The 27,044-nt window shown below is 37.7% G+C and overlaps 1 protein-coding gene across 5 annotated transcripts in view; it reads left to right on the forward strand.

Moving 5' to 3' along the window:
- Positions 1–14,125: 14,125 nt before the first annotated feature.
- ETV1 (ets variant 1) overlaps positions 14,126–27,044 on the forward strand; it is a 122,379-nt gene continuing 109,460 nt past the window's right edge. Inside the window, exons 1-5 of one of the 5 annotated variants that reach the window (XM_011983956.1) lie at positions 17,160–17,308; positions 17,407–17,603; positions 17,733–17,864; positions 18,711–18,798; positions 20,190–20,237. In XM_011983956.1, the coding sequence (XP_011839346.1) occupies positions 17,820–17,864; positions 18,711–18,798; positions 20,190–20,237 (181 nt within the window). In that variant the 5' untranslated portion in view covers positions 17,160–17,308; positions 17,407–17,603; positions 17,733–17,819. Of the gene's footprint in view, positions 14,963–17,159; positions 17,309–17,406; positions 17,604–17,732; positions 17,865–18,710; positions 18,799–20,189; positions 20,238–20,361; positions 20,761–27,044 lie in introns of those variants that run through there. The other 4 variants (XM_011983957.1, XM_011983958.1, XM_011983960.1 and 1 more) reach the window with 4 other exon arrangements.

Raw genomic sequence — 27,044 nt, forward strand, 5'->3', positions numbered from 1 at the left:
CTTTGTACCGTTTTATTTTTTGTTAAAATGCACCAAAGGACAAAATTTAAACAAATTTAGTATAAAGATCATAATTGGCTTTTATTTACTGTTCTAGAATCCTGCAACACCTCATTCCATAAAATAGAGTGTGAGTTCTGATGAGCCCAGCAGAGAAACTTGGTTTTATTCATGCAGACAGAAAAGAGCTGAGGAAAACAGAATCAAAAAACAAAAGCAGACTGGTATTTTCTAAGGATGTTTTTGTTTGTTTGTTTGTTTGTAAAGGTCTAAGCAGAGGGGACTTCCTTATCATACCGGCTAAAACTAGCTTGTGGGGAATTGGCTATTATCTCTCTTTCATGATTTCACCGAGGATCAGATAAATGCTTAACTTCTACTTGGTGGTTTGAAATGTCAGTGTGAATAACTCCATTTTGTTTTGGTCTGTTGAGTGTAGTACAGGAGTTCATTCCAAACCACTGGCTTCCTAGAAACTTAATTGAACAAATGTATTCTTTTCATAAAATAATTTGATAGTCAAAAGTAGGTTATTCCCCGCCCCCCGCCTTTTTTGTTGTTGTTGCTTTTAACTGACAAATAAAATTGTATATATTTACCATATACAACATGATGTTTGAAATATGTATACATTGTGGCATGGCTAAATGGAGTTAATTAACATATTCGCTACCTCACATAGTTATCATTTTTGTCGTGAGAATACTTAAAATCTACTCTCAGCATTTTTCAGTTTTTCAATATAATACATTCTTGAAAAATGTAAGAGTATGATAAATCTGTATTCACTGTGTTTACAATAGTTGTGTTCTTATCTGACAAAATAAAATATTGTTAGCTTAATGTTGACCTTTCAATACCTTTTTAAAAAATTTTATCAACCTAAAATTTGAGCAAACTGATGAGCTATTCAGAAACCATCAAGTCTCTACAAAAAACTGTTCCTGGTATTCTAAATGTGAAACAATTGCTCCATTTTCCTAGGTGACTAAGCAGTACTTGATGAACTGACAGACTTAGGGCACCATAGACAAAAAAGAAAAATAGAGATGGGAAAAAATGCAAAGAAAAAGAAATGTGCCTCGAACAATCATTTCGGATAATATTAATTGACACCAACTTACACTATTCTTATTATAACATTTTCTTAGAAAACAGCATCTTCATGTCTACATGGTCATATGTTATCAATGTATTTAGCAGTCCTCGTGGTAAATTCCCTGAACATTATTTGATTGTTTTTACTCTCACAATTTAGACACATGTTTCACAAACTGTAATCCATAGAGCATTAGTCTTAGAAGATGTTTTGCCAAGGGAATAAAATAATCAAACACATTAGGAAAGTTTAGCGTACTCTGTCTTTACCTCATGCTGGATCCCCATCCCCATCTCTTGGAGACACCCTCCCCACCAAAACACTAACCCTGAGATTTATTCACAGGAAACATTTGCTTGTTAAAGGTTTTGAAAAGGCCGGGCGCGGTGGCTCACGCCTGTAATCCTAGCACTTTGGTAGGCTGAGGCGGGTGGATCATGAGGTCAGGAGATGGAGACCATCCTGGCTAACGCGGTGAAACCCCGTCTCCACTAAAAATACAAAACATTAGCCGGGCGTCATGGCGGGCGCCTGTGGTCCCAGCTACTCCGGAGGCTGAGGCAGGAGAATGGCGGGAACCCGGGAGGCGGAGCTTGCAGTGAGCGGAGATCCCGCAGCTGCACTCCAGCCTCGGTGACGGAGCGAAATTCTGTCCCAGAAAAAAGGAAAAAAAAAAGGCTTTGAAAAGTGCCAGAGGGTTTTTTGTTTCATGTTTTTAAAATCAATTTCATTGTGTCCAACCCAACATTTCTCAAACTTTCAAACTTACCCTGGCAACTTTTTGTTTTTCATTTCCTGAAAACTTCCATTATCATTCCAACATAATGTTCTTTCCTCAGGATATACTTTGGGAAACTGTGTCCTGTTTATTGTGTAACCACAGGTGTTTAGACTGCACATTAGAAAGGGCTTGCAATGAGACCCGAACAATTAACCAGCAACTAGTTATTCATAGTCTGAGGGGCTCTGTTCGTTCATTTGCTGGCCCTGTGACTTTGGATGAATCCTTTCACTTTCTTGAGCATCTGGTTCCTTCGCTGTAAAATGACACACTAGTCTGCCGAAGCAGGGTTGTTCTAAACATCCAGTGAAATAATTCATGCAGTAAATGAAGTGCCCAGTTCATAGCCTAGCACCAAGCAGAACTGCATTAAATGTCTATTCTCAGCCCTCCACCACCCAACATTTAAAAAATGAACAGGTAAAAATTAAATAATAAAAAAAAAAATGTTTAGCATAGTCAAATTTTATAAATTCCAAGGAAATGGTCTACTCTACTAGTCTTGGGTTAGTGTGCTACCTGTTATTTCCATGACTACTGAAAAATAATTTTACATATGGATAATTGCAAAGCAGATCAATTTTCAGAACAAATGTCCTTGAAAATGTCTCTTTAATTTCCATTTAATTTGAAGAGATTCATTTGCAGCCCTTATTCATGCAAAACTCCCATTGACATCACTTAGTTCTTAACTAAATTAGGTAATGTAAATTATAAAAGCAAAATCATTGAATAGACACAAGAATCTCGTGCTTATGTTGTGGCTCCACAACTTAAATTTAAAAACTAGGGAGAGTATGAGGACTCAGAGTAAAAACGAAACAGTGATTAAAATGTTGAGAAGTAAGACTTTAAGTGAAAGCATAAATGAAACAAAGCAGAATTTTCCACCTCGTCACGGAAAATCTGAAACAGAATTTATAGGAAAGAGTAATAGATTCCATCTTGCCTCAAACAGGCCAAATCCTATGATGAAAATAAAACAGATTAATATGTTATGGACGGAGTTAAAGGTGTCAAAGATCAAAGTTTCAACAAATTGAGTTTCAGAGACATAATTAGCTTTTTATTAGTGATTCATGAATCAGACAGCTTTCAATCTGTAAATTAGAAGGGAGCTCTGATGAACTAAACTGAGTGAGTGAGTTTAACAGGCAGAAAAAAGGGAAAGAAAGCAGCAAAAAGGGACAAATAGTGGATTGGCCATTTTAAGGTTACTTTCCTGGTAGGGACGTAAACAAAAACATGTTGGTTTAATGAGATTTGGCTATTATTCCTCTTGATTTCTTGGAAGATCAGATCTTATAAGTAATCAACTTAGGTTTCAGTTTGGTGGTGTGGAGCCTTAGCATGAGTAACTCCATTTTAAACTTGCTATCTTTTCTGTAACAGAGGAAACATGAGGGAGATTACAGAAGACCCCCTGAAGAGGTGTTTCGTGGTTATTATGTCTCTACTTTTAGTTTACGCTCTTGATTTGGTGGGGGGATGCTACATTATCTGTGCGTTCCTAATATAATACAGTGTTTGCACACTGTAGATGATGAATGTGAATAGAGATTTTAATATGAAGAAATAAGTTTAAACTTCAGTAAAACAGATTTCGTTTAGGTATAATTAACATAACCTAACCCCAAGATGTTAATTCCCTAAATAAAATTCTTACTTGAAGCTATGGATTTGCTTTGTTTTAGCTGTTTTAAAAATAGTGTGTATATTTATTAATTCCATCAACAAATAGTCATTGAATATCTACAATGTGGCAAACATTCTGCTAGATGATGAGAATAGAATCATGAATAAGATAAAATACCTGTCCTCCTGGAAGTCATAAGTCTAACTGTGGAAGCAATATTGCATAGACAAGGACAGCAAATAAATTTATTCAATCTGTGATAGGTTGAACATCCTAAAAAGAAAAAAGATCTTTAGCCAGCTTCTAAGATGACCATTAATGATCCCAGCATCCTGGTATTCACAACCTTATGAATTCATACCCCACCTTACATTGTAAGAAGATTGACCTGTGTGATCAATAACATATGGTAGAAGTGATGGTTAAGTCACTTCCAAGATAAGATTGCAAAAGACCATGGACTCCATCTTGGGCTCTCTCGGCTTATTCACACAAGGAAGGTCATGTTGTCAGCAGCCTTATGAAGAAACTCACAGGGTAAAAAGTGAAAGTATATGGCCAAAAGTCAACAAGGAACTAAGACCTGCCAACTGCCATTAGTGAGCTTAGAAGCAGATTTCCTAGCCATAGATGGCTGTGCCCTACTCAACAGCTTGACTACTACCTCAAGAGAAACTGTGACGCGGAATCTACCAGCTATTTGCCCCTAGATTCTTGAGTCATAGAAACTGTAAGATTATAAATGTGTAATAACTTAAGCTCCTAAATTTTGGGATAGTTTGTAACTCAGTGATTGATAACTAATACAGATCCTTCACTGCAGATAGTTTGGGAAGCAATAATTTAGAGTGTTCTTGGCCAATAAAAAGATTTTCAGGGCTTAAATATGAATTGACAAATTCCTATTAAGCATGGCTCTGTGTTGGAAAATAAGAAGAGTAGTTATGCCATTGATAACAAAATAGATGATCTACTGATGCCTCTTCCTGTTCTAAGATTGAAGTATCCAGAATCCAAGCACTGATATCCCCCATTACGTCAGAAATGAGTCAAGTAGCAAGAGCTATTTATAATAAATGTCATGGCCTTTTCCTGTATTTTAACTGATAACACATTATTTTAAGAATTCTCGGTAGATTTTAGTAGGAGTGGGTGTGACAATGTGCATATGTATAGAAAAGAATATTTTTGTTTTAACTCTAAATGCAAAGATTATTTTTAGGTCCCATCCATACACGCACCTGAAGTAATGGTATTCTGCTTCCTGAATGCCTTTCTGAAAATGCTGCCTGCCTTTATTGACTCAAATGTTGTCAAGTGTGTTACACACAAATTTTTCCTAACCAAGGTAAGACTCTTTTTCCTAAATAACTTATTTTTTGGGTGGATCACTTGCTTCCAAATATATTTGATAAACCAGTGAGCATTGATGGGATATGACACAATAGAAATGAGTAATTTTAACTTACAGTGTAAAAGTGAATCAAGAACAAAAATCCGAGTTTTATTTAGAGTGTGTCATAAGATACAAAGAAGATTTGTAGCTTTCTTTGATGTGCTCACATGAAATGCCTGTAGTCAAACGGCTATTTTTAAACTTGAGAAGAAATTCAGGACAAAAGGAACATTTTAAATATAAAAGGGAATTCAGGGAGATCACAAAGAAGTGAAATCACTATTACAAAAGTTCAAAGACACATTGTTCTTCAAATATCAAGAAGCTGACTTAAATACCAATTCTGACCCTTCTTCAGGGGATACTTTCTAAGGTTTAAGGAAGTGACAGACATGAGGCCATTCTTTTGCCCCCTTTTCAGAAACTCTTGGTTTTGGATCACTATTATGTTTAGCTTCCTTAAGACTAATTCTCCTGTTGTGCTAGACATTTTGAACTCAGCGAGATCTCAACTGCAATGTAATTGGTATGCTGTGTCAGGCATCAGGTCAGCTGACCACCAGAGACCAGGAAGAGGACTCCGATGTGGCAATCTCCTGTCTGGGCAAAGTGAGTATTGCATATCAGGAATTTGCTCCCACATGGATGGGAAGCTAGAAAATTTTTTTAAACATAGGCAGGATGTCAGGCTATTGCCAGATGTAAAGGACAGTCCTAAAAGCCATCCAGAAGGTCTTATGGATAGATCTCAATGGGAACAGGCCATGGAGGCTGAACTAGAGAGGAGAAGTCTATTGTCAAATGTTAGAGAAAAAGCTCTAATAAGCAAGAATGGCAACTTTTACAGAGTACCAGCTCTGCAAGGCGGTTTCAATATGTTAGCATATTTCCTTCTCACAGCAATTTTGGAATATGGGTTTTATATCCATTATCCACATGTGGAAACAGACTCAGAGAGATGAAGTAGTTAGACCTGTGATGGAGTCAGCATTCAAATCCATGACTGTCTCATGCCAAATCTTCTTTCCACTACATTGTTTTTTTTGGTTTTTGTTTTTTTCCTTAGTGAGCTCAACATAACCAATGATTAAAAATAAAAAATAAAAAATCAGGAATTTCTTTTAAAATGGATCTTAAGGGAACCCAGTACAAATCCTTTATTTAATAAGTTAAAAAAAGAGAAAGAGAAAGAAAGTTCACATTAGTACAAGCTATGATTCTGAATTATAAACTTCAGATACTCTGTGTTGGTCACATAAATATCACATCTTCAGAAATCACAAAGAATCTGTTTCTGTGCCAAAGGAAAAAAAAAAAAAGGAAAGAAACCTGCGCATTAGAGAAATGTATTTATTTCAGTACAGCTTTTAATTTTCTTTTGATAATGATTTTAAGAAAAAACTCATTTCTTTTTATTTTTCAGTTTTATTGAGGTATAATTGACAAAAAAAATTGTATATATTTAAGGTATATAACGTGATGTTTTAATATACATTCATGCACTGCAGAACAATCTTTTAGTCAACAACAGACTGCATATTCAATGGTGGGCTCATAAGATTACAATGGAGCTGAAAATTTCCTATTGTCTAGTGGGCATGGCATCATAGTGCAATGTGATACTCACCTGTTTGTGTTGATGCTGATATAAACAAACTTGAGGCATTGCCAGTCATGTAAAAGTATATCACACACGATAACATACAGTATATTATAATAATAAATGACTATTATTGGTTTATGTATTTGCTGCAGGGGCGGGGTCCTCAGGGAGAACCCCTGCTAGGGCAATGCAGAAGGGAAATGTGGGGTCAGAGCCCCCACACAAAGTTCCTACTAGGCCACTGCCTAGTGGAGCCATGAGAAAAGGACCACAGTCCTCCAGACCTCAAAATGTTAGATCCACCGCCAGCTTGGATTGTGTGCCTGGAAAAGCTCCAGACACTCAATGCCAGCCCATGAAAGCAGCTGAAATGGGCGCTGTACCCTGCAAAACCACAGGGATGGAGCTGTCCAATACCGTGGAAACCCACCTCTTGCATCAGCGTGACCTGGATGTGACACATGGAGTCAAAGGAGATCACTTTAGAACTTTAAAGTTTAATGACTGGTCTATTGGATTTTGGAATTGTGTGGGGCCTGTAATTCCTGTGTTTTGGCCAATTTCTGCCATTTGGAAATGGTGTATTTACTCAATGCTTGTACCCCCATTGTATCTAGGAAGTAACTAAATTGCTTTTGCTTTTACGGGCTCATAGGCAAAAGGGACTTGCCTTGTCTCAGATGAGACTTGGGACTTGGACTTGAGTTAAAGCTAAAATGAGTTAAGACTTTAGGGGACTGTTGGGAGGGAAGGCATGATTGGTTTTGAAATATGAGGACATGAGATTTGGGAAGGCCAGGGACAGAATGATATGTTTTGGCTGTATCTCTACCCAAATCTCATCTTGAACTGTAGTTCCCATAATCCCCATGTGTCATGGGAGGGGACCTTCTGAGAAGTAATTGAATCATGAGGGGCGGGCTTCTCCTGTACTGTTCTCATGATAGTGAATCAGTGTCACGAGATCTGATGGTTTTATAAAGGGAAGTTCCCCTGCACACGCTGTGTTTTCTGCCACCATGTAAGACGTGTCTTTACTCCTCCTTCACCTTCTGCCATGATTGTGAGGCCTCCCCAGCTATGGGGACCTGTGAGTCCATTAAACCTCTTTTGCCTTATAAATTACCCAGTCTCAGGCACTTCTCCATAGCAGTGTGAAAATGGACTAATACTCTAACCAAACATTGTTTTCAGAACATATCCCCATCATTAAGCTATTTATGATTGTATATAAGTTGTGAAGTGATTCGTACAATCAAGTTAAATAGCATATTCATCACCGCACATAGTTACTTTTTTGGGAGGAGAATATGGTAAGAGATCTACCTTCAAAAATAAGAAAAATCTGTTAACTAAAACTTATTTGTACTCACATATTCAGGCTGTTTTAATTATCCAATAATTTTCTGTTTGTTTTCAGAAAAGTCATTTGCCAAAACATTGCTTAGGTTAATATTGAAAATTAGTTTAAATTTGTAGAGAAAGGCAGTTCAAAAGTATGCTATCCTTCCATTAATTCATTCATCCAAAAACATGCATTAAATACATTCTATGTGCCAGTGAATAGGAGCTCAAGGTCCTAAAAAGTTTATCAAATGAAAAAACAGTAACAAATATTTATACAGAATATAATGCTATAGAGAAATGCCAGCTTTGAAAGTTCACAAGATGAGGTTCCCTAAGACTAATTTGAGGTTCAGAACTGGGGAAAACCAACTTATTCTGGAAAGATCTTACAGAGGAGGTACTTTAGGCAACCGGGCTGGAAATATTATTCCTCCTAATGGCTAATACATATAAAACACTAACTTTACTGTTGTGCTTTAAATCATTCCAAATCAAGTTGTAACTCAGGAGAATAAAATTATCTTTCAAAACAAACTTTTGTGATGCTTTTTTGTCTTTGTTACTACTCTGTCTTTTACATTTAAAGAAACCATAGCAACCACACCTGCATCTCTCACTGTTGTCCATGAAGTGGAGATTAGTGAAGTCTGGTGATGTTTTACTGTTTACTTTAAAGTCACCAACATAATCATACTTTTCATTCTAAAAGAAATGCAAATGATCTTTTTTTTTTTTTTTTTCTCACCAGGCTGGAGTGCAGTGGCACGATCTTGGCTCACTGCAACCTCCGCCTCCTGGGTTCAAGCGATTCTCCTGCCTCAACCTCCCAAGTAGCTGGGACTACAGGTGCATACCACCACGCCCAGCTAATTTTGCATTTTTAATAGAGACAGGGTTTCACCATGTTGGCCAGGGTGGTCTTGATCTCTTGACTTTGTGATCCATCCACCTCAACTTCCCAAAGTGCTGGAATTACAGACATGAGCCACCATGCCTGACCAAACGATCATATTTTTAAAGGCAGGTAGAGATTCGTGTTTTGTTTTTTGCTTATCAGTTACCAAACTTTATGTATCATTCAAAAATTAAGATCTATAACCACCTAGATATATTGCTGTTCTATAAATAAAAATTTCTGCTGTCTTTGCAAACTTTAATTTGAACTCTAATAATTTATCTCAAATTAGTTAACTCTAATAAACTACTAATTTCTTCCTTCATATAGTGGATTAAGAAAAAATAAGTCTATGAAACATGCATGTTGTAACAAACCATTTCAAGTATTAGAAAAAATATTATCTTTTGATTCCCACTTGCAATCCAACCTATTAGAAAAATGTAACAGTGTAAAAGATAAGCGTGCATCCTTCCCTGCCATTCATTTGATTATAAAAATTTTAGTATTTATAGGTAATATAGTATCTTAAAAAATAAGATACTATAGATATATACCATACATTCTTAGTGGGGGTGATATTGCCCCCAAGTGTTGAAAACTGGTTCTTGGAGGGATGTATCTTAGGTATTATAATGGTTTGTGACACTCTAAAGGACTATAGGACACAAACGGACACACAGTAAAACTGTGGTGTTAAAATATAATGAGAAGGAGGTGATAAGGAATAAAAATGTCTAAAAAAGCTCCTTGGGGGCAATAACAAAAAAAAAAGATTGTGAATACACATATATGTGTAAGTGTATATACACATACCTTTATGTACACTATTTTTTCTTTTTAACAAAAACAGAATATATGATACAGTATATTCTGTCTCTTGCTTTTATTATTATTCAACGTGCTATGTCACATGTAAATCATAGTTGCATGCAAATCATTTCAGAGGTAAGGTAGGTAACATCAACAAGACAAACAGCGTTTGGGGAAGAGTGTGGACCGTGGCAAAAATGTGAGCCCATGCTTCTTTATAAGGAACATCAACTCCTGTACATCAGCTCCAGCTGATGGTTGCTATGTGGGAACTTAGGGCCACTGTTACCTTATTCTCTAATTTTTCAAGCAATGGAAGTCTTAATTTTTATGTATAATCTGAATTTTGAATGTTGACAATAATTTTCCCATGAGGGTCAACATTATGTGGGTGAAGCAAAACAGGTCTGGGTTAGCACACAATGCTGGCTTCCCTTTGGACTTGTTAGGTAGAAGTTCAACTCAGGGTTTTTCAATGAAATGTTGACAGACTAACTGCAACACAACTTATGTGATTTGCTCAAGCCTACGGAATCAGAAACACTGTGAATCTCACCCAGGGATGTCACTTTGTAATAAGGAGTGTCTTACATAATCTCAAATTTGAGAACCAACTATATAGCATACTTTTCAACAGGTATATAACGATAATTGAATTCCGAAGTATGGGAGTATCATACTTTGTCAAATCAATTTCCTTGTAAGTGGATATTGAAGTTGCTGCCAGATTTTTTCCTTGGTACCTAATATTGCAATAAATGTCTTTATGCACCATTGTTTTTATTTTTGTAGGATAAATTTCCCAAACGAGGATTATTGCATATAATGTTAGGGTCTAATAGATGTTCATTTTAGAGTGTAGTAGACATTGTAAACTTACTTTAAAAAGGTTTCAAAAAGTCACATTCCAATCAGCAATATACATGAGTGCCCTTATCCTAGGATCCAACTCTAAGTATAATAGAAACTTCCTTCCAACTTGATGAGTTAAAAACATTCTTTAAGTCCAGGCATGGTGGCTCACGCCTGTAATCCCAGCGCTTTGGGAGGCTGAGGTGGGTGGATCACAAGGTCAGTAGTTCAAGACCAGCCTGGCCAATATGGTGAAACTCCATCTCTAGTAAAAATACAAAAATTAGCTGGGCACGGTGCCAGGCACCTGTAGTCCCAGCTACTAGGGAGGCTGAGGGAGGAGAATCGCTTGAACCCGGGAGGTAGAGGTTGCAGTGAGCCGAGACTGTGCCACTGCACTTCAGCCTGGGCGACAGAGCGAGACCCTAAATAAATACATAAATAATAAAAATAAAAACATCTTTTAAGTGTACAGTATAATGTACTGATTTGGGGGGGCAGTTAAAAGTTTTTTTTTTTTTTCACATTTATAAGTTGTTTGCAATTTCTCTTCTTGAGGGAGTTTACAGACACTCACCAGCTGAAAACGGCAGTTTTGAAGTATTGAGAGTGAGAGAGGGTACATCTACATAGTATCAGTTTCCTTGATACCCTTACCTTCTTCCCAGGCTCCACCCTCCTCCCAAATTTCTGTTACTCCTCCCATACAGTGTTCATAAAGCCACTGATTATCTTTCACCCTCCTGTGAGGACTCCATGTTTTCCTTTGGAATTATTTTCACTTGTTCATTTTCTTGGCCAATTTTGCTGTTTAATTTTATATCTTTTTCTTATCTATTTTATATAACTCTGTGCAAACTAGATCTCTAACAATTTGCCTTACATACTGTTTTAATAAAACAAATTTTAAAAGTTACCATTTTACTTAATACTCTACTCAATTTTGAGCAAACTTCATTTGATTTTAATCATAGCAACCATTTAAAAAAAGCAGCGCCATTTTAGCTTGTTTCCTTTCTGTAACTGCTTTTAGAAATTCACTTTCTTTAACAACATGCATTTTCAGCATAATGCCATAGTAAGTTAACTGTAGAGAAGTCACTAATGAATATTATTTTACTTTATTAAATAACAGCAAGGGAACTATAAACATGTAAATCATTTTACATGCAACCTAAAAACTTTCCAAACTCAAAAATGGACTTTTTTTGGAGGGAGGTAGCTTTCTCTCAAGAACTCTTATTTCAAAATCCAAATGGGATTTCAAAATACAAGTAAATAAATGTCAAAGCCTCTTGGCCTCTGCTCTGCCATTCTATGCCTGAAATCCTGCCAAAATGAAATTTTCCATTCAAAAGGACTGGCATTTACTAAACTGATTTTTTAAAGACATTCTCAAAAAGTAGTGGAAACTTTGTCCAGCTTTTTATGTTCCTGTCTTGTAGACGGAACAGCTGCCTCTGCAGATATTTTCCAAGATCTTACATTTTCTGAAAAACATATTCTCAGCGCTTCCACTGTCTTCAGCAACTGGGTCTATTGGTTTTTCCCAGTGCCAAGCATAGAAGATAAACAACTGCCAAACTAGAAGCTAGTGTCTCACTGAGTATCAAGGCACAGAAAGGACAGAAGAGATAGTGTTTCATTAAGTATCAATGCAGAGAAAGGACAGAAGAGAAAGTGGGAGAAAGAAAAGAGCGTGGTTCAATCGTTCACAGGCAAGAGGGACACATTTATCTCAAAATTTTAGGCTGTTTCAACAAAACCGAGCTGTAGTGAGACTAGCTGCTTATTCACATGAGAACATCATTTTTAGTTACTATGAAGATCAGAGTTAAAAGATATGAGTTCGTTTAAAGAACTCAAAAGGGAAAATATGAAGCCACCGCAATAGTAAAATCTGAGGCTTACAGCGCAGCGCCTGAGAGTGCCAGTCCACTAAAGGGAGGGAGAAGGGGCACAGAGTTTAAGGGGGCCTGGGAAGGAGTGAGAAGACTTTGGAAATGGAAACTAAAACTATCCGCCAGCGAAAATCATCAATATTCCTAAAAATATATAGTAGTAATAATAATAAATAAAAGCTTTAATAAACTAACAAGACACTGTGGGATTAAAAAAAAAGGTAGAAATGAAAATTACAGAATGTTAAGTGAAAAAACTGAAATCCATCTACAGTCGAACAGTTTGCACTTTTAAAAGCAAGGACTTGAAGCAGCAAGCAAAAGTTCCCAGTCCTTAAGACTTTCTCCCCACTCTCAATTATTTCTTTCCTCTAGTGCAAAAGCTGCCTTAAGCAGTGCACGCCGGAATGATCCCCACGTGAGCCTTCCTTTAATTTCGGTCTTAATTTTTTTCTCTCTTGTTATTACTCCCAGACCCCAACCTCCTTTTCCTCATCTAGTATCTGTTTCGGGGACGGGACAAAGAGAAGTCAGCGAGCTGAAAAAAGTTTTGTGATTTGGGCGACTTGGGCCTTTGTTGTGTCATTTCCCCCTACCCCTCCACGCCCCCAACCACGTGACCAAGAAGGGCCGGAATTTTGTGAATGGAGACGAAAGGTGGCTGTTGGGGTGGGCGGGACTCCGCCCCCTTCCCTAAAGCGGCCAATCTCCTAGCGGAGCGCTGAGGGGTCAGCAATAAACAACAATGGGCTGGGGATTTACGGCTCGTTATTGGCTGCAGGAAGAACCTCGCAGGGACCTAACCCGAAGCTCCGCCCCCTCGCGGTTACCCTGGATACCCGTCAGGCTCCGGCTGCAGAGAAGGTCTTTGGAAACTGTTGCTCAGATTACAGGCGCTGGATTTTTCCTGGAGTGAAGGATGGTGGAGCACCCTTGTTATTGACCTCCTGCTTGGTTGCACCCTCAGCTAATACCCATGAGCTTCACTGTTCCAGCCTCCCGGCCCAGGCTCTTCCTGGAATCTCTCCTTGGCCGGGGTTAAAATGCAGTTCCCGCTCAAAATGCTTATAGGTGCGCGCGTTGTGAACTCTGATTTAGTAGTTTCAGGGAATGCGCGGGGTCTGCCTTTGCTGTCCATAGTTATTGGTTGTTTTCCCAGTAACAAGTGTTGATTTTGTTTGTTTGTTTGCCTGTTTTTTAAATAGGTATTTCTCCTGCATAGGTCCGGGGTTGAGTGCTGTGCACTCTTACACTCCATTTTAATGTGTCTCCATAACGTTCCATTTAAGAAAGGAAACTTTCAAATAGAAATTGAGAACTGCAGCACGTTTCCTAATGGGCGGAACAGCTGCCGGAAACGTCTTCTGGTCACTAGTTCTGGTCACAAATAAATTTCAACAGCATTGAGTCCCTGGTCCTATCACCGCGGCCTCCCGTCCCCTGTTGGGCACTGGCTCCTTAAAGTGACGCTTTACTGTTCTGAGTCCCATACGAGGGACAGGGCAAGTGGCTTCAGAGATGCAGCCCTCAATTCTTAACGTCCTAGTTATTGTCCTTGAAACCCGAGTCGTCTCACCGCTCGCCCCCAACCCTGGGCTCTGGCTGTTTAAGAGCTGTAGAGGAAGTGAAAGCGTCAAGTACAATAAGTGACACCCTCCGCCTCCGTGTATACATAACAAAAGCTCAGGAAACGTGCGGGTTCTAGGATAAACGAGCCACCCCAAGCCCTCCCTCCTACTCCCCACAGCCACAGTGAACTGAAAGTACCTTTTCCCGGTGCACACGTAGGGACAATTTTGACTTACACTTTTTCACCTAGCTTGCTCTGTTGTCCTCCCATCACAACCTCTGCTAATCAGCAGTTCTGCATCTCCTAGGTGCCTTCCTTATAGATTCTTTAGTTTCTGTCCCACGAACGATAGGATCTAATTTTAGTTGAGGATGAGTGTTAAAAAAAAAAAAATGTTTTGATAAATCATAATGGTGATGGTGGGTTTTGAAAAACAGGAAAATAAATTGGTCCAAAAGCTTAGTGGGAATGAGGATCTAAAGAGCGAGGTGGGCTCCTAGTCCGGGCAAGAGTAGAGGGGTTGGAGATCCTGTGGGCAGGGCGGCTGAATAAGGAGGTACGGACTTTGTGGATCGCGCCTCTAAGTGTATACCAGAACCGCACAACAGTGCTTTAAGGGAACCAGCCCAATAGTGGACCTAACACCCCAATAATGGGAACTGGCGACTCGAAACACATGGTTTCAGTATCCCCAGGCGCTTTAACAATAAGCAGCGGGTTACAGAGGAAGTCGAGTCTCTCCGTGGTGCTTCCAGGCTGAGGACTCAGCGCCTGCCGGCCGAGCACCCCCTAGGGCAGAGGGGCGAGGGAGACCCGCGGGAAGGGGCAGCAAGCCGCCTGATTGACAGCCAGAAATCTGATCTTGTGAAAGAGACGCGGAGCCAATGGGAGGCAGCGATCCATCAGTTTGGATTGGAGGCCCCTGGAGGAGAAGTAGAGGAAAAACCACCGAATTGAGCTCTGTCAGAGGCGCTTTCGGCTTCCAAGGGGGAAGTGCTGGGCAATAATTAATGTTTTTATTAAATTTGGAGGGAAGTTTTTGCAGCCTTTCGCCTAGCGTGGCCTTCAGGTGGGTCTTTCCAACAACTTTTTATGTCTCTCCAGATAATTGCATGGTTGTGGGTCGCAAAAACTATCCTGATGAAAGAGGTGTCTCCGTCTCTTTAGTCCCGTTAGGTGCAAAGCAAGTCTCGTTGATCGCCATTGCTAGTTTTGCACACGTTTGCGAATCAGAGCTGCCCGGGGTACACCGACCGCGCAGGGAAACATCGAGAGTGTAAATAAATACATCGCCTCTTGTTCGGATTTTTGCTACTACCGAAAATATGTAAATTGTGAACTCTCTTGGCTCTCTTTGGATCCAGGTGAAGGAGCCTCCACGCCCCCAACCACGTGACCAAGAAGGGCCGGAATTTTGTGAATGGAGACGAAAGGTGGCTGTTGGGGTGGGCGGGACTCCGCCCCCTTCCCTAAAGCGGCCAATCTCCTAGCGGAGCGCTGAGGGGTCAGCAATAAACAACAATGGGCTGGGGATTTACAGCTCGTTATTGGCTGCAGGAAGAACCTCGCAGGGACCTAACCCGAAGCTCCGCCCCCTCGCGGTTACCCTGGATACCCGTCAGGCTCCGGCTGCAGAGAAGGTCTTTGGAAACTGTTGCTCAGATTACAGGCGCTGGATTTTTCCTGGAGTGAAGGATGGTGGAGCACCCTTGTTATTGACCTCCTGCTTGGTTGCACCCTCAGCTAATACCCATGAGCTTCACTGTTCCAGCCTCCCGGCCCAGGCTCTTCCTGGAATCTCTCCTTGGCCGGGGTTAAAATGCAGTTCCCGCTCAAAATGCTTATAGGTGCGCGCGTTGTGAACTCTGATTTAGTAGTTTCAGGGAATGCGCGGGGTCTGCCTTTGCTGTCCATAGTTATTGGTTGTTTTCCCAGTAACAAGTGTTGATTTTGTTTGTTTGTTTGCCTGTTTTTTAAATAGGTATTTCTCCTGCATAGGTCCGGGGTTGAGTGCTGTGCACTCTTACACTCCATTTTAATGTGTCTCCATAACGTTCCATTTAAGAAAGGAAACTTTCAAATAGAAATTGAGAACTGCAGCACGTTTCCTAATGGGCGGAACAGCTGCCGGAAACGTCTTCTGGTCACTAGTTCTGGTCACAAATAAATTTCAACAGCATTGAGTCCCTGGTCCTATCACCGCGGCCTCCCGTCCCCTGTTGGGCACTGGCTCCTTAAAGTGACGCTTTACTGTTCTGAGTCCCATACGAGGGACAGGGCAAGTGGCTTCAGAGATGCAGCCCTCAATTCTTAACGTCCTAGTTATTGTCCTTGAAACCCGAGTCGTCTCACCGCTCGCCCCCAACCCTGGGCTCTGGCTGTTTAAGAGCTGTAGAGGAAGTGAAAGCGTCAAGTACAATAAGTGACACCCTCCGCCTCCGTGTATACATAACAAAAGCTCAGGAAACGTGCGGGTTCTAGGATAAACGAGCCACCCCAAGCCCTCCCTCCTACTCCCCACAGCCACAGTGAACTGAAAGTACCTTTTCCCGGTGCACACGTAGGGACAATTTTGACTTACACTTTTTCACCTAGCTTGCTCTGTTGTCCTCCCATCACAACCTCTGCTAATCAGCAGTTCTGCATCTCCTAGGTGCCTTCCTTATAGATTCTTTAGTTTCTGTCCCACGAACGATAGGATCTAATTTTAGTTGAGGATGAGTGTTAAAAAAAAAAAAATGTTTTGATAAATCATAATGGTGATGGTGGGTTTTGAAAAACAGGAAAATAAATTGGTCCAAAAGCTTAGTGGGAATGAGGATCTAAAGAGCGAGGTGGGCTCCTAGTCCGGGCAAGAGTAGAGGGGTTGGAGATCCTGTGGGCAGGGCGGCTGAATAAGGAGGTACGGACTTTGTGGATCGCGCCTCTAAGTGTATACCAGAACCGCACAACAGTGCTTTAAGGGAACCAGCCCAATAGTGGACCTAACACCCCAATAATGGGAACTGGCGACTCGAAACACATGGTTTCAGTATCCCCAGGCGCTTTAACAATAAGCAGCGGGTTACAGAGGAAGTCGAGTCTCTCCGTGGTGCTTCCAGGCTGAGGACTCAGCGCCTGCCGGCCGAGCACCCCCTAGGGCAGAGGGGCGAGGGAGACCCGCGGGAAGGGGCAGCAAGCCGCCTGATTGACAGCCAGAAATCTGATCTTGTGAAAGAGACGCGGAGCCAATGGGAGGCAGCGATCCATCAGTTTGGATTGGAGGCCCCTGGAGGAGAAGTAGAGGAAAAACCACCGAATTGAGCTCTGTCAGAGGCGCTTTCGGCTTCCAAGGGGGAAGTGCTGGGCAATAATTAATGTTTTTATTAAATTTGGAGGAAAGTTTTTGCAGCCTTTCGCCTAGCGTGGCCTTCAGGTGGGTCTTTCCAACAACTTTTTATGTCTCTCCAGATAATTGCATGGTTGTGGGTCGCAAAAACTATCCTGATGAAAGAGGTGTCTCCGTCTCTTTAGTCCCGTTAGGTGCAAAGCAAGTCTCGTTGATCGCCATTGCTAGTTTTGCACACGTTTGCGAATCAGAGCTGCCCGGGGTACACCGACCGCGCAGGGAAACATCGAGAGTGTAAATAAATACATCGCCTCTTGTTCGGATTTTTGCTACTACCGAAAATATGTAAATTGTGAACTCTCTTGGCTCTCTTTGGATCCAGGTGAAGGAGGCGGTGTAGGGAGGGTTATTTTTGTGAATGGGACTGTCTGAGGGTAATTAGCTATGCAAATTCAAGAGCTTCATTCATGATTTTTTTTTAAAGCCTAAAAGCCATCTTGTTCCCCTCTAGGTTGATAGAAGTCCAGATCCCGAGGAAATCTCCAGCTAAATGCTCAAAATATAAAATACTGAGCTGAGATTTGCGAAGAGCAGCAGCATGGATGGATTTTATGACCAGCAAGTGCCTTACATGGTCACCAATGTGAGTGATCAGTTTGAAAGTTGCTGTTTATAAACTTGACTCCGACGGGGGTGGGGAGAGGGAGAAAATGAGAAGGGAGGGGGCACGGGGTTGGGATTGCAGATACTTATCTGCTTTGTTGCCACTGTAGGGCGACTCTGCTTCTAGAAGCCCAGTCTTCAAAATGAGCTTACCTTTCAGTGATTTGGATAAGGCATAGTTTTGTTTTTAAGACCCCTTTTTCTGATTAAAGCTCCCAAGATGAGTGGAAGAGGAGATGGAGGGCAGCAGCAGCTGCTGCACTCAAAGTTTTTGGCTGGGTTTGTCTGCCACATTGAAAAGAATGAAGTTGAGACAAATGCTGACACTTTTTGTTTATATGGGGTGTTTTTCTTTCTTTCTCTTCTTTTTTTTTTCTCATTTTCTCTCTCTCTCTTTTTTTCATTTCTCTACCCTTTTTGCTTTTTTTGTTGGGGGGGGGGCTTTGGGAGAAGGGGCTGTCCAAAAGAGAATAAAATCCACTGTTTTAATCTAGCATTGAACCAGCCTAAAAACAACTTTAAGTGTAAATGCTTAAGGTTGTTTTGATGCTGAGATACCATGAATATATGACTGATAAATAGTAATGTGCTAGGATCGGCACTGGGAAGCAACTCTCCCTGACTGCTTAACATAAGCTTTCACTGTCAAATAAGTGAGAAAATGAATATTAGAATTGATACTATGGACTTTTATTTTTCTATTCAGAGAGAAGATCCATTAGACTTATGTATGCATGTCTCTGTGTGTGTGTGTGTGTGCGCGCGTGTGTGTGTGTGTGATCTGAGGTTTACATTCTTTTAAAGGATTTTATCTTTCCCTTTGTAGAGTCAGCGTGGGAGAAATTGTAACGAGAAACCAACAAATGTCAGGAAAAGAAAATTCATTAACAGAGATCTGGCTCATGATTCAGAAGGTGAGGTTTGATTTTGGGCTGAATCCCCATTTTTTTACCTACACTCTCCACCCTGCTAAAAGAAAAGGAGCACTTCAGTCTTATCTTAAAAATAATAAACTTTGAAACTACTGAATTTAACTGAGACTTCAACTTGGAACAATTTATATAATGTGGCAGTTTGCATGGGAGACTATTTTATGATCCTATCACAAACTAATGAAAGAAGGAAATAAAATCTTAACATTGACAACCTTCTTTTAATCATTGTTTTGTGTTTAAATACTTTTGTCCAAATGGCATATAACTCACCCCATTCACTAAGATAACAGTTTAAAAATATCCAATACAGTGGGACAAATTCAGCAGCTATGTACACTGCTTACTTTTTTCTTTCTCCTTTATTACAAGTTAAACAATATTAGTGATTGTTTGGTTTCCCACCCCCTTTACACTAAAACCATCTACTGTTAACAGAATTTTCAAGGGTGATTTTGATGACTAAATTGTGAGGTCATAATACCTTGTTTATTGACCATAAAGTGTTCACTGAATCATACTTAAGGCCTACTTAATAATTATTATACTATTTGGGAAATTAGTTTGCAGATTCTTTTGATGAACTGCTGGTAGGAAGTCAATATATTACAAATTATTTTAGCTATATGAGGACATTCATAATAAACTTAATATACTTAGATTTAATTATTGAAGTTTAGTTGGCAATTTTAATTAGATATACTGGATTCTGAAACTTCCTCAAATCTTCATAGTATTTCAATACCTCCCTCATTCCCTAACATGACCATATAGTTTTGAACTTGATGATAACGTGGTGCCAAAGAATTGTCTTTCTGACTTTTACAAACCTATTAATGTAGACATTTTCCTCCAAAAACTTTTATTTGAAGTGGTTTCTTTTAGTTTTGAGGTATTAAAGTTGAAAACATAGTACTTTGACAGTTGTACCATGTGCCGTTATATTTTTTATGTAAGATTTAGAAGATATGAATAAAATGCTTTTCATTTTTTCTAATCTTCCCCCTACTACTATTTTAGCAAGAGTTAAATATATTTAAGAAATATTTCAGTGAATAGACACACATTCACCTCAGTCTTTTCGTGAATTCTGGTATCCCTGAGCTTATTAAGCTGTTTGTTAAAAAGGAAAAAGAAAAGATGATTGACTTTATTCTTTAGTTGACTAAAATAATTTCTTAAAGAGTTGCTTAATAGGCATGAAAAGTAGGCAGTATTATTGAGATATTTAAGTTATGTCTCCTTTTTTATCTTTATGTTGACTGCATCTCTTGAAATTAAATTTTTAATACCAATTTCATGACAAACATTTCCATTTAATGAAGACTAAAGATTTGCAAATCTTATGTTTATGTCTTTGACTTGTTTTTTAGAACTCTTTCAAGATCTAAGTCAATTACAGGAAACATGGCTTGCAGAAGGTAAGGCAAAAATTGCTTTAAAAGGGGGGAAAAGCAACTCTAGAAGAAGAAAAAAAAGAAGTCCTGAACTTGCTGTCTTAATATTCAGCCCAATTAATTGAGCTCTAAAAGAGCCACCTCATGTGTCATGCATACATTAGAGCCTCTGATGAGTTTGTCTTTGGGGACTCTGGGGCTGTACTACCCAGTGTCATCACAAATTACCAGGAGAAATTGCTTCCAGCTCACAATCACATCTGCTTTTGGCAAGAACTAATGCACCAAGACTTCAAGTTCTAAGCCTCTGTTCAGATTTTAATTGCAATTGATCAGGTTTATATTATTGTACCTCCAGAGACCTCCTAGAGCCAGAACCCGGCTGGCTTGCTGTTTCCTTTAGAGCAGCGCATATCATTATTTGGTGTTCTGGTGGAGGACTTTTCTGATGGCAGAAATTAGTTTCTCTGGGTTCATCAGGACGGGATGCTTCAAGATTTAAGTGCAAGTGTCTTCTTTCCACCTTGTTCACAACACAGAACGTTAGGTGTGTATCTAATACTTAGGAAATCTATGGGTTTAAAATAAATGGGAGATATGAGGATTTTTAAACTGTTTTCCATGTGTTACTATTCATGTGATGTTTGTTAAAATTGACCTTTGCTATTTTGTCAGTTTTATTAGGATTTATTTAATAGAGCAAGGGTACATTTAAAGGCATTACTTTTATTTTGGATTATTTTATGATAAAATTTTGTGGTTCTATCTGTTATATATTTTATTGTATGCAACTTTATAGGAAAATGAGATATTGCTTCAAAAGCTTTATACAACTTCGAAAATGCTTAATATTGAGGGACTTTTGTTGGCATTCATAATTTGAAATTTTTCTTTTGGATTTGGCATAAAAATGTGAAATGTTAATTTTATGATGTGTTTTGTGGGAAATACAAAGAGAAAAATTATAGATATGTAAGCATTGAGTATATAGCAGTGTTATTTGTGTGTTCACATTATATGGGAAACATGCAAGTTTTGGAACAGATTTTAAGATGGTTAAAAAGGAGAGAGTGGGTCTCTTTAAATGGAACCCAGGTGTTGCTGTAGCTGCTTTGAGGCAGACTGATGTGTTTTATCGGTGGTCTTGAATGCAGTTGATCAAGTTGCTGTTAGCATGTAAAATAAGTTTCTTTGTTTTGCTGATAGTCTAGTTCTCCAAAGAGCTTTTTCAATCTTTATCAGTCTTTAAAGTTAAATAGCTTTCCTAATAGTCCTTTGAAAGGATGATTGTATTTACATGTTAATGAAGGTAAGACTTACTGAAAGTTTTGGCTATATTTAAGGATCATTTTGCTAGTTTCTGTAAATGAAACTTACTGCAATAGATTACTTTTTATTGCAACATAAGTCATATTCAGATATAACTTTTTCATGGAAAATCTGCATGGAGATTCTTGTATTAACTTATGCCTATTAGTTTTGCAAAGTCAAAGGTTGTGAGAACATTACCTTTATGAGAGAATTTATTTGCTTCTCCAGAATAACTTAAAATATCTATTTTAATTGTTCTGGAAGGTTTGTTGGTTCTTAGATGTTTAAATCTCATTGATTCCAAGTCAGTGCACTAGCTGGCAGATTTTGAATGTGCATAGCAACTCTGTTCCTGGAATTTTAAAATGTGGAATCTGTGACAGACTCTTACCATTTTATAATCAGTTTCAGTACATTTCTTTTTTTTAACTTTTGACTTGTTTTGTGTCTTGTAGCTCAGATAAGTGATTTGAATAATTTATCCAAATTTATCTTTTAAAACTCTGCAGGGAATAGTCTTTCTCCGGGATTATTAACATACCTGTAAATCAAACCTGAAGACTTAGCATTACAAAAAATAAACCTAGAAAATGATCAATGTATTTGGAAGAACATGGACCTTTACTTAGAAAAGAATTGTTATTTCAATTAAGTTCAGGAATTAATCATGAGTGTTTTATATGAATTCCCAGGAGGACTACTATTTACAAACTATGGATAACATTTCATTTTAGAATAATTTAAACATTTTCAAAATAGTTTACATTAATTTATCTAATCATGATGTAAGCAAAAAGTTGTTAATGTGGTGTTTAAAATCTAATAGTGAGAAAAGAGATCTTTTTAACTTCTTGTTTCTAGACTCCACTTTTTTTTTGTTTTGAGAAATTAAATATATTATTTTACGCTGATATTTTAACTTGACTTATCCCACGTCTTGAACAGTATTTAGCTAAGAAGAGATCCTCAAATTACCCTAGTTATTTGTAGTGAGATGTGCCCATTTATGTCTTTCTGGACATCTAGAAATTAAAACATTGCCAAATTGGCAGACTATGAACCGTTTACATATTTCTTTTCATAATGTTCCATAGCCAAGAAAGTGACCATGGAATTTTAAGACATCTTGACCCCTTTAAAAAAGATCATTGGCAATTTACCAAGTTTCTCCCATGAGTTAGAATTCCACTGGGAAGTTAAACAGGTCTAAAAACCTTATTAGACATGAGAGTCAAGTTAGTTGTCATATGTCATATGATAATTGTGTTTTTGAAAAATTATAAAAGTCCTCAAATATTTGTTAAATGATATCTTAGCATGTTTAGTTTGTTTTTTCTGTAAGACTGTTCATAAATTTTACCCCAAATGCAACATATGGATTAGTCATGGGTAAATTATTATGGATTATAATTTTTTTTTTTTAATTTCTAAGGGGAAATTGGAATAGATAAGGCAGGACTGTTTAAGGGTGGGGATGGAACCAGTATTTTCAATTCTGTAAAGTCCTCTGTAAAAATATACTTGCATTCTACTAAGAAAGTTAATTCCCATACAGAGATTTAAATATGTTGGTGGAGAATACAACTTTACATTAATATTTCCCAAGAACTAACACTGCAATTTAGAGATTTTTTAACATCTAAACACAGTTTAAAATAATTATCTTATTCTGAAGAAAATTGAAAAGTTAATATTTTCAGTGACCACAGTAGTTAAAAAAAAAAAAAAAAAAAGTCAGGGACTATGCCAATTTTAAAATGTTGCCATAGTCATTTTATGTTATAATTTCACTATGTGCAATTCTTTATTGATTCTTTGTCTTCTGAATTAGGCTGCTACTGACAGAAAGGCAGTTGCAATTATTTGATCCCATGAAATAATGAGTTTAAATATCAATCCTATCAACATCATGGTGATGTCTTATTCATAACAGCCTGAAAGTCATAGTTAAAATGGAATCTCTTGTGTATCCAGAACAAAAATAGAAAAATGTAAAAAATTAAGAAAGGATTGCATTCTTACAAACTTGCTTCTTAAAGCTCACCTACTAACACAACTTAAAGGGAAATAATAATTTTCAGTATATATCTGATATAAATGTATAGCTGCTCTCTTGACTGTTATTTTGTTTCCAGTCTAGATGTTCTTTCAGGTTCACGTTCATCAACAGTATTCTCTGTCTTCAGGGTAAAATGTTTTTCAGTGGTTTTGTATTGAGTCAAGTTTAGTGCTGCCGCCAACTCTGAGTAGGAGTTTTATCTCCAAGAACAACCTTTCTACAGCAAAGGTTATTACATCATACAAAGAAGAGTTTTTTTCTTTTGGTTTTATGTGACCTTCAAACAACAGTCATGTTGACTTAAAAGCAGAGATGTCATTACTTTCCCCTCAATTCGCTTTAATGGCTGATGCTAAATTTATATTCAAAATCATTATGTGATGTTTCTTAATATGTGCTATTGTTACTCACTATGTGTAATGTCATCCACAATATACAGCAGTCATAATACACTCATTTTTATTTTTCAAAAATCCTACTTTTTTTTAATGGAACATAAAATTGGTTTTGTTCTCATGAATTATTTTGCCCCACTTGGTGCAATAAGGATTAAAGGCTTTAAAAACTACATTATTTCACGTGGTTTACATAAAACATGACTTTAGAATTAAGCATTGAATTAGAGAAGTCCATATAGTTTCTTATAATTGAACAACAATCATTTCATGTGTGTGTGGGCAGGGAGAGGATGGACTATCACCCTTCTCTTTGTTATACCAGAAAATAATCTAAAATGTGAGAGAAAAACTTCTCATTTGAGTTTGACTTAGATAGCAAATAGAGTAAGTACATTTTATTTCTAAACATTCATTGGAATTGCATAAATGTTTTTTCATACATGTTTTATTTACAAAATAGAATTTTTTTTTTAATAGAAAAATAGGATTTGGTATAGTATAGTGTAGTTTTTCCAGAGGATCCTAATAAATAAAATATGACTAAGCTTTTCTATTTCAGTTATAGGAAATCTGCAGTTTGTTACATTTTGTAGTATAACTTTATTCCCTTTAACTTGTGTATAATGTTATAATAAAAAAAATAATAATAGAGTCAGACCTCTGTAGCATTAGAGAAAATATTTGGCTAGAAACAACAGCTAGTTGACTCTGAGCTTCCCTTAAGTTTTCAAGTTACTACAGGTCAGGTTTAGTTAGGAATTTAAGCTGATTTGACACTCACCACAACTAAAACTTTACTGTTACAGTAAGAATATAGAAATATGAAAATAATGCCTTAATCAAGTAGTAAAGGTGTTTTTGTCATTGGAAAGTTGCCTCCTTTTTTTGTATGTTTAAATATGTTTATATTTCTGCATAATTAATGTTTTTACATTTGTACAATCATTTTATTGTTAAAAGTGGATGTGGTATAAAACCAAACTTAGTGGACTCATGATTATTTTGTTCCATGGCCTGTAGCTTCACTTTAGGATTAAACAGAATACCACTGTAGGAAGGTGGATTTTTCTTGTTTTACTTCTGATTTGAAATAAAATTTAAATTTATCACAAGAAATTTGTTTCTAACTCTTTAATTCAAAGAGAAACACTACAAAGTTCAGCAAACAATTTACAGTATTCTTATGATAAAAATACTTGGATAATAGGCAAGAAAAATAAGGCATTTCTGCAATGGTTTTTCTCTTCCCTTTCTTGAAACCTTCTTTGCATTTCCGTCTTTTCCTTTTTTCTCCCTTAGTTTTATACATGCAAGTTTCTGTAACAAGTTACTCTGTAAAGCAGGATGGAACATGTGTATGTATGTATTTGTGTGTATATATATGTATGTATGTATGTAACTTTGTAAACTTGTCATTTATTTAAATGTGTTCCTTTAATAGATCTGTGCTCTGAGACAGAGCAATAAAATTGGTGTGTTTATATTGCAAGTCCAAGTTTACTTGCTTTAGCTCCCTGGATGGGTGTGACATGAAAAGATTGTGGTTGGACCACATGGCTCATATGCTGGACTGTGTTTTTGTGAATGGAGGCAGAACTCCAGTTCTGCCTGCTTGTCTTGAGGAATTGCTGAGGAGATCAGCTGTCTCATTCACGGCAGAAAGAATGACTCATACATCTTCCGCCTTGTTTGGCTCCAGGTCATTGTTACAGTGGATAGAACTGGTTTTAATTAAATATTAACCCCTTTTATACTTGATGTTTGTTTTATTTGTAATTCTTCCACTTTTTCCTTAGCTTTAAAAGAAAACCCAACAGGCACATAGTTTGTAAGAATAGGAGGGTTTTCGCTTTCCTGCAGCCAACCTTGGAAAATTTTTCATTGCTTACTTTTTCTTAAGTAATGATTATTATTTCATTTGAAAGTTAAAAAGAAGTATAACATAAAGGCAAGCTATATTTAAAATTACCCATCCCCAAGGCAATATTAGTTAAGAAAGGATATTAAAATTAAAAAGGAGAATTGGTGAGTTTGTGACATATAGGTCATGATTAATATTTTGATGAGTTCCTTTCTGATAATATGTATTGATATGTAGCAAAAACAGAGAAAACAGTAAAACAACTTTGGATAATAATCTAGATGAAGCAAATAGCTGAGAGTGCAGATACTACCCTTTTAAAGCCGAGATCCTGAGACTTGATGGCAACTTGTCTATTAATGTGCAATGAACTGATAGAGCTGCTCCAGCTATTACCAATAAAATCCACATGCTTAATCTCCTTGAAAGCATTTTATTGGTCTTTTGGTATATACTTTCTCCCCTTCTCCTTTCCTCCTCTTCCCCTTCGTCTTTAATTACATAGTGTGGGGAAACATTTTAATTCCCCAAAGGTGATTATATCAAGCACAGTTTATAATAGATAGTAGTGGAAAAAACATTGCTTTTTTAGGTTGACCTCTATTGTTAATTTTCAACTTTGGCGTTGGTATGGCTTGCTGCAAATTTTCAGGCAGCTGTAGTTTGCTCCTTCACAGTATTCCCCTGAATTGAAGAAAAAAGGAAATGTATGATACAAGTGTGGCAATACTTTGTCATATTTTCCTTGCCTAGATCCAACTTGTGTTTTTAGTTAACTGCTTTCCGTTTACTCTAACTTGAAATTAGAGGTATACTTAAGCCTTTGTCTATTTAAGTAGCATGCTGCTTCATTTGGTCTATTCAGTTTCTTAAGATTAGCTTCTGTGAAAATGTGAGTCATATGTTTTTTGTTAAAATTCTGTAATATGTTCAGGAATAAGTGTGAAGTATTTATTCAGTATGTTAAGGAGTTAGAACAGAAATAGGAATTCTTATTCTTACTCTTTACAGATTGTTGGTGTGCAGCTATTTTCTGTATATTTGCGAGGTATAACTTCTAGATTATTCTACTCCTAAAATTTGGCCCTTTTTTCCTCACACATATTCCAGCACACATCACACTCCCATCAATGACTCTGTGCTACTCTTGCAGTGACATATATTACGAAGTTGCAAATTTGCTTACCATACTAGAAAAAAAC

This window comes from Mandrillus leucophaeus, unplaced genomic scaffold (assembly GCF_000951045.1).
Source record: "Mandrillus leucophaeus isolate KB7577 unplaced genomic scaffold, Mleu.le_1.0 Scaffold258, whole genome shotgun sequence".
Taxonomy (NCBI): Eukaryota; Metazoa; Chordata; class Mammalia; order Primates; family Cercopithecidae; genus Mandrillus; species Mandrillus leucophaeus.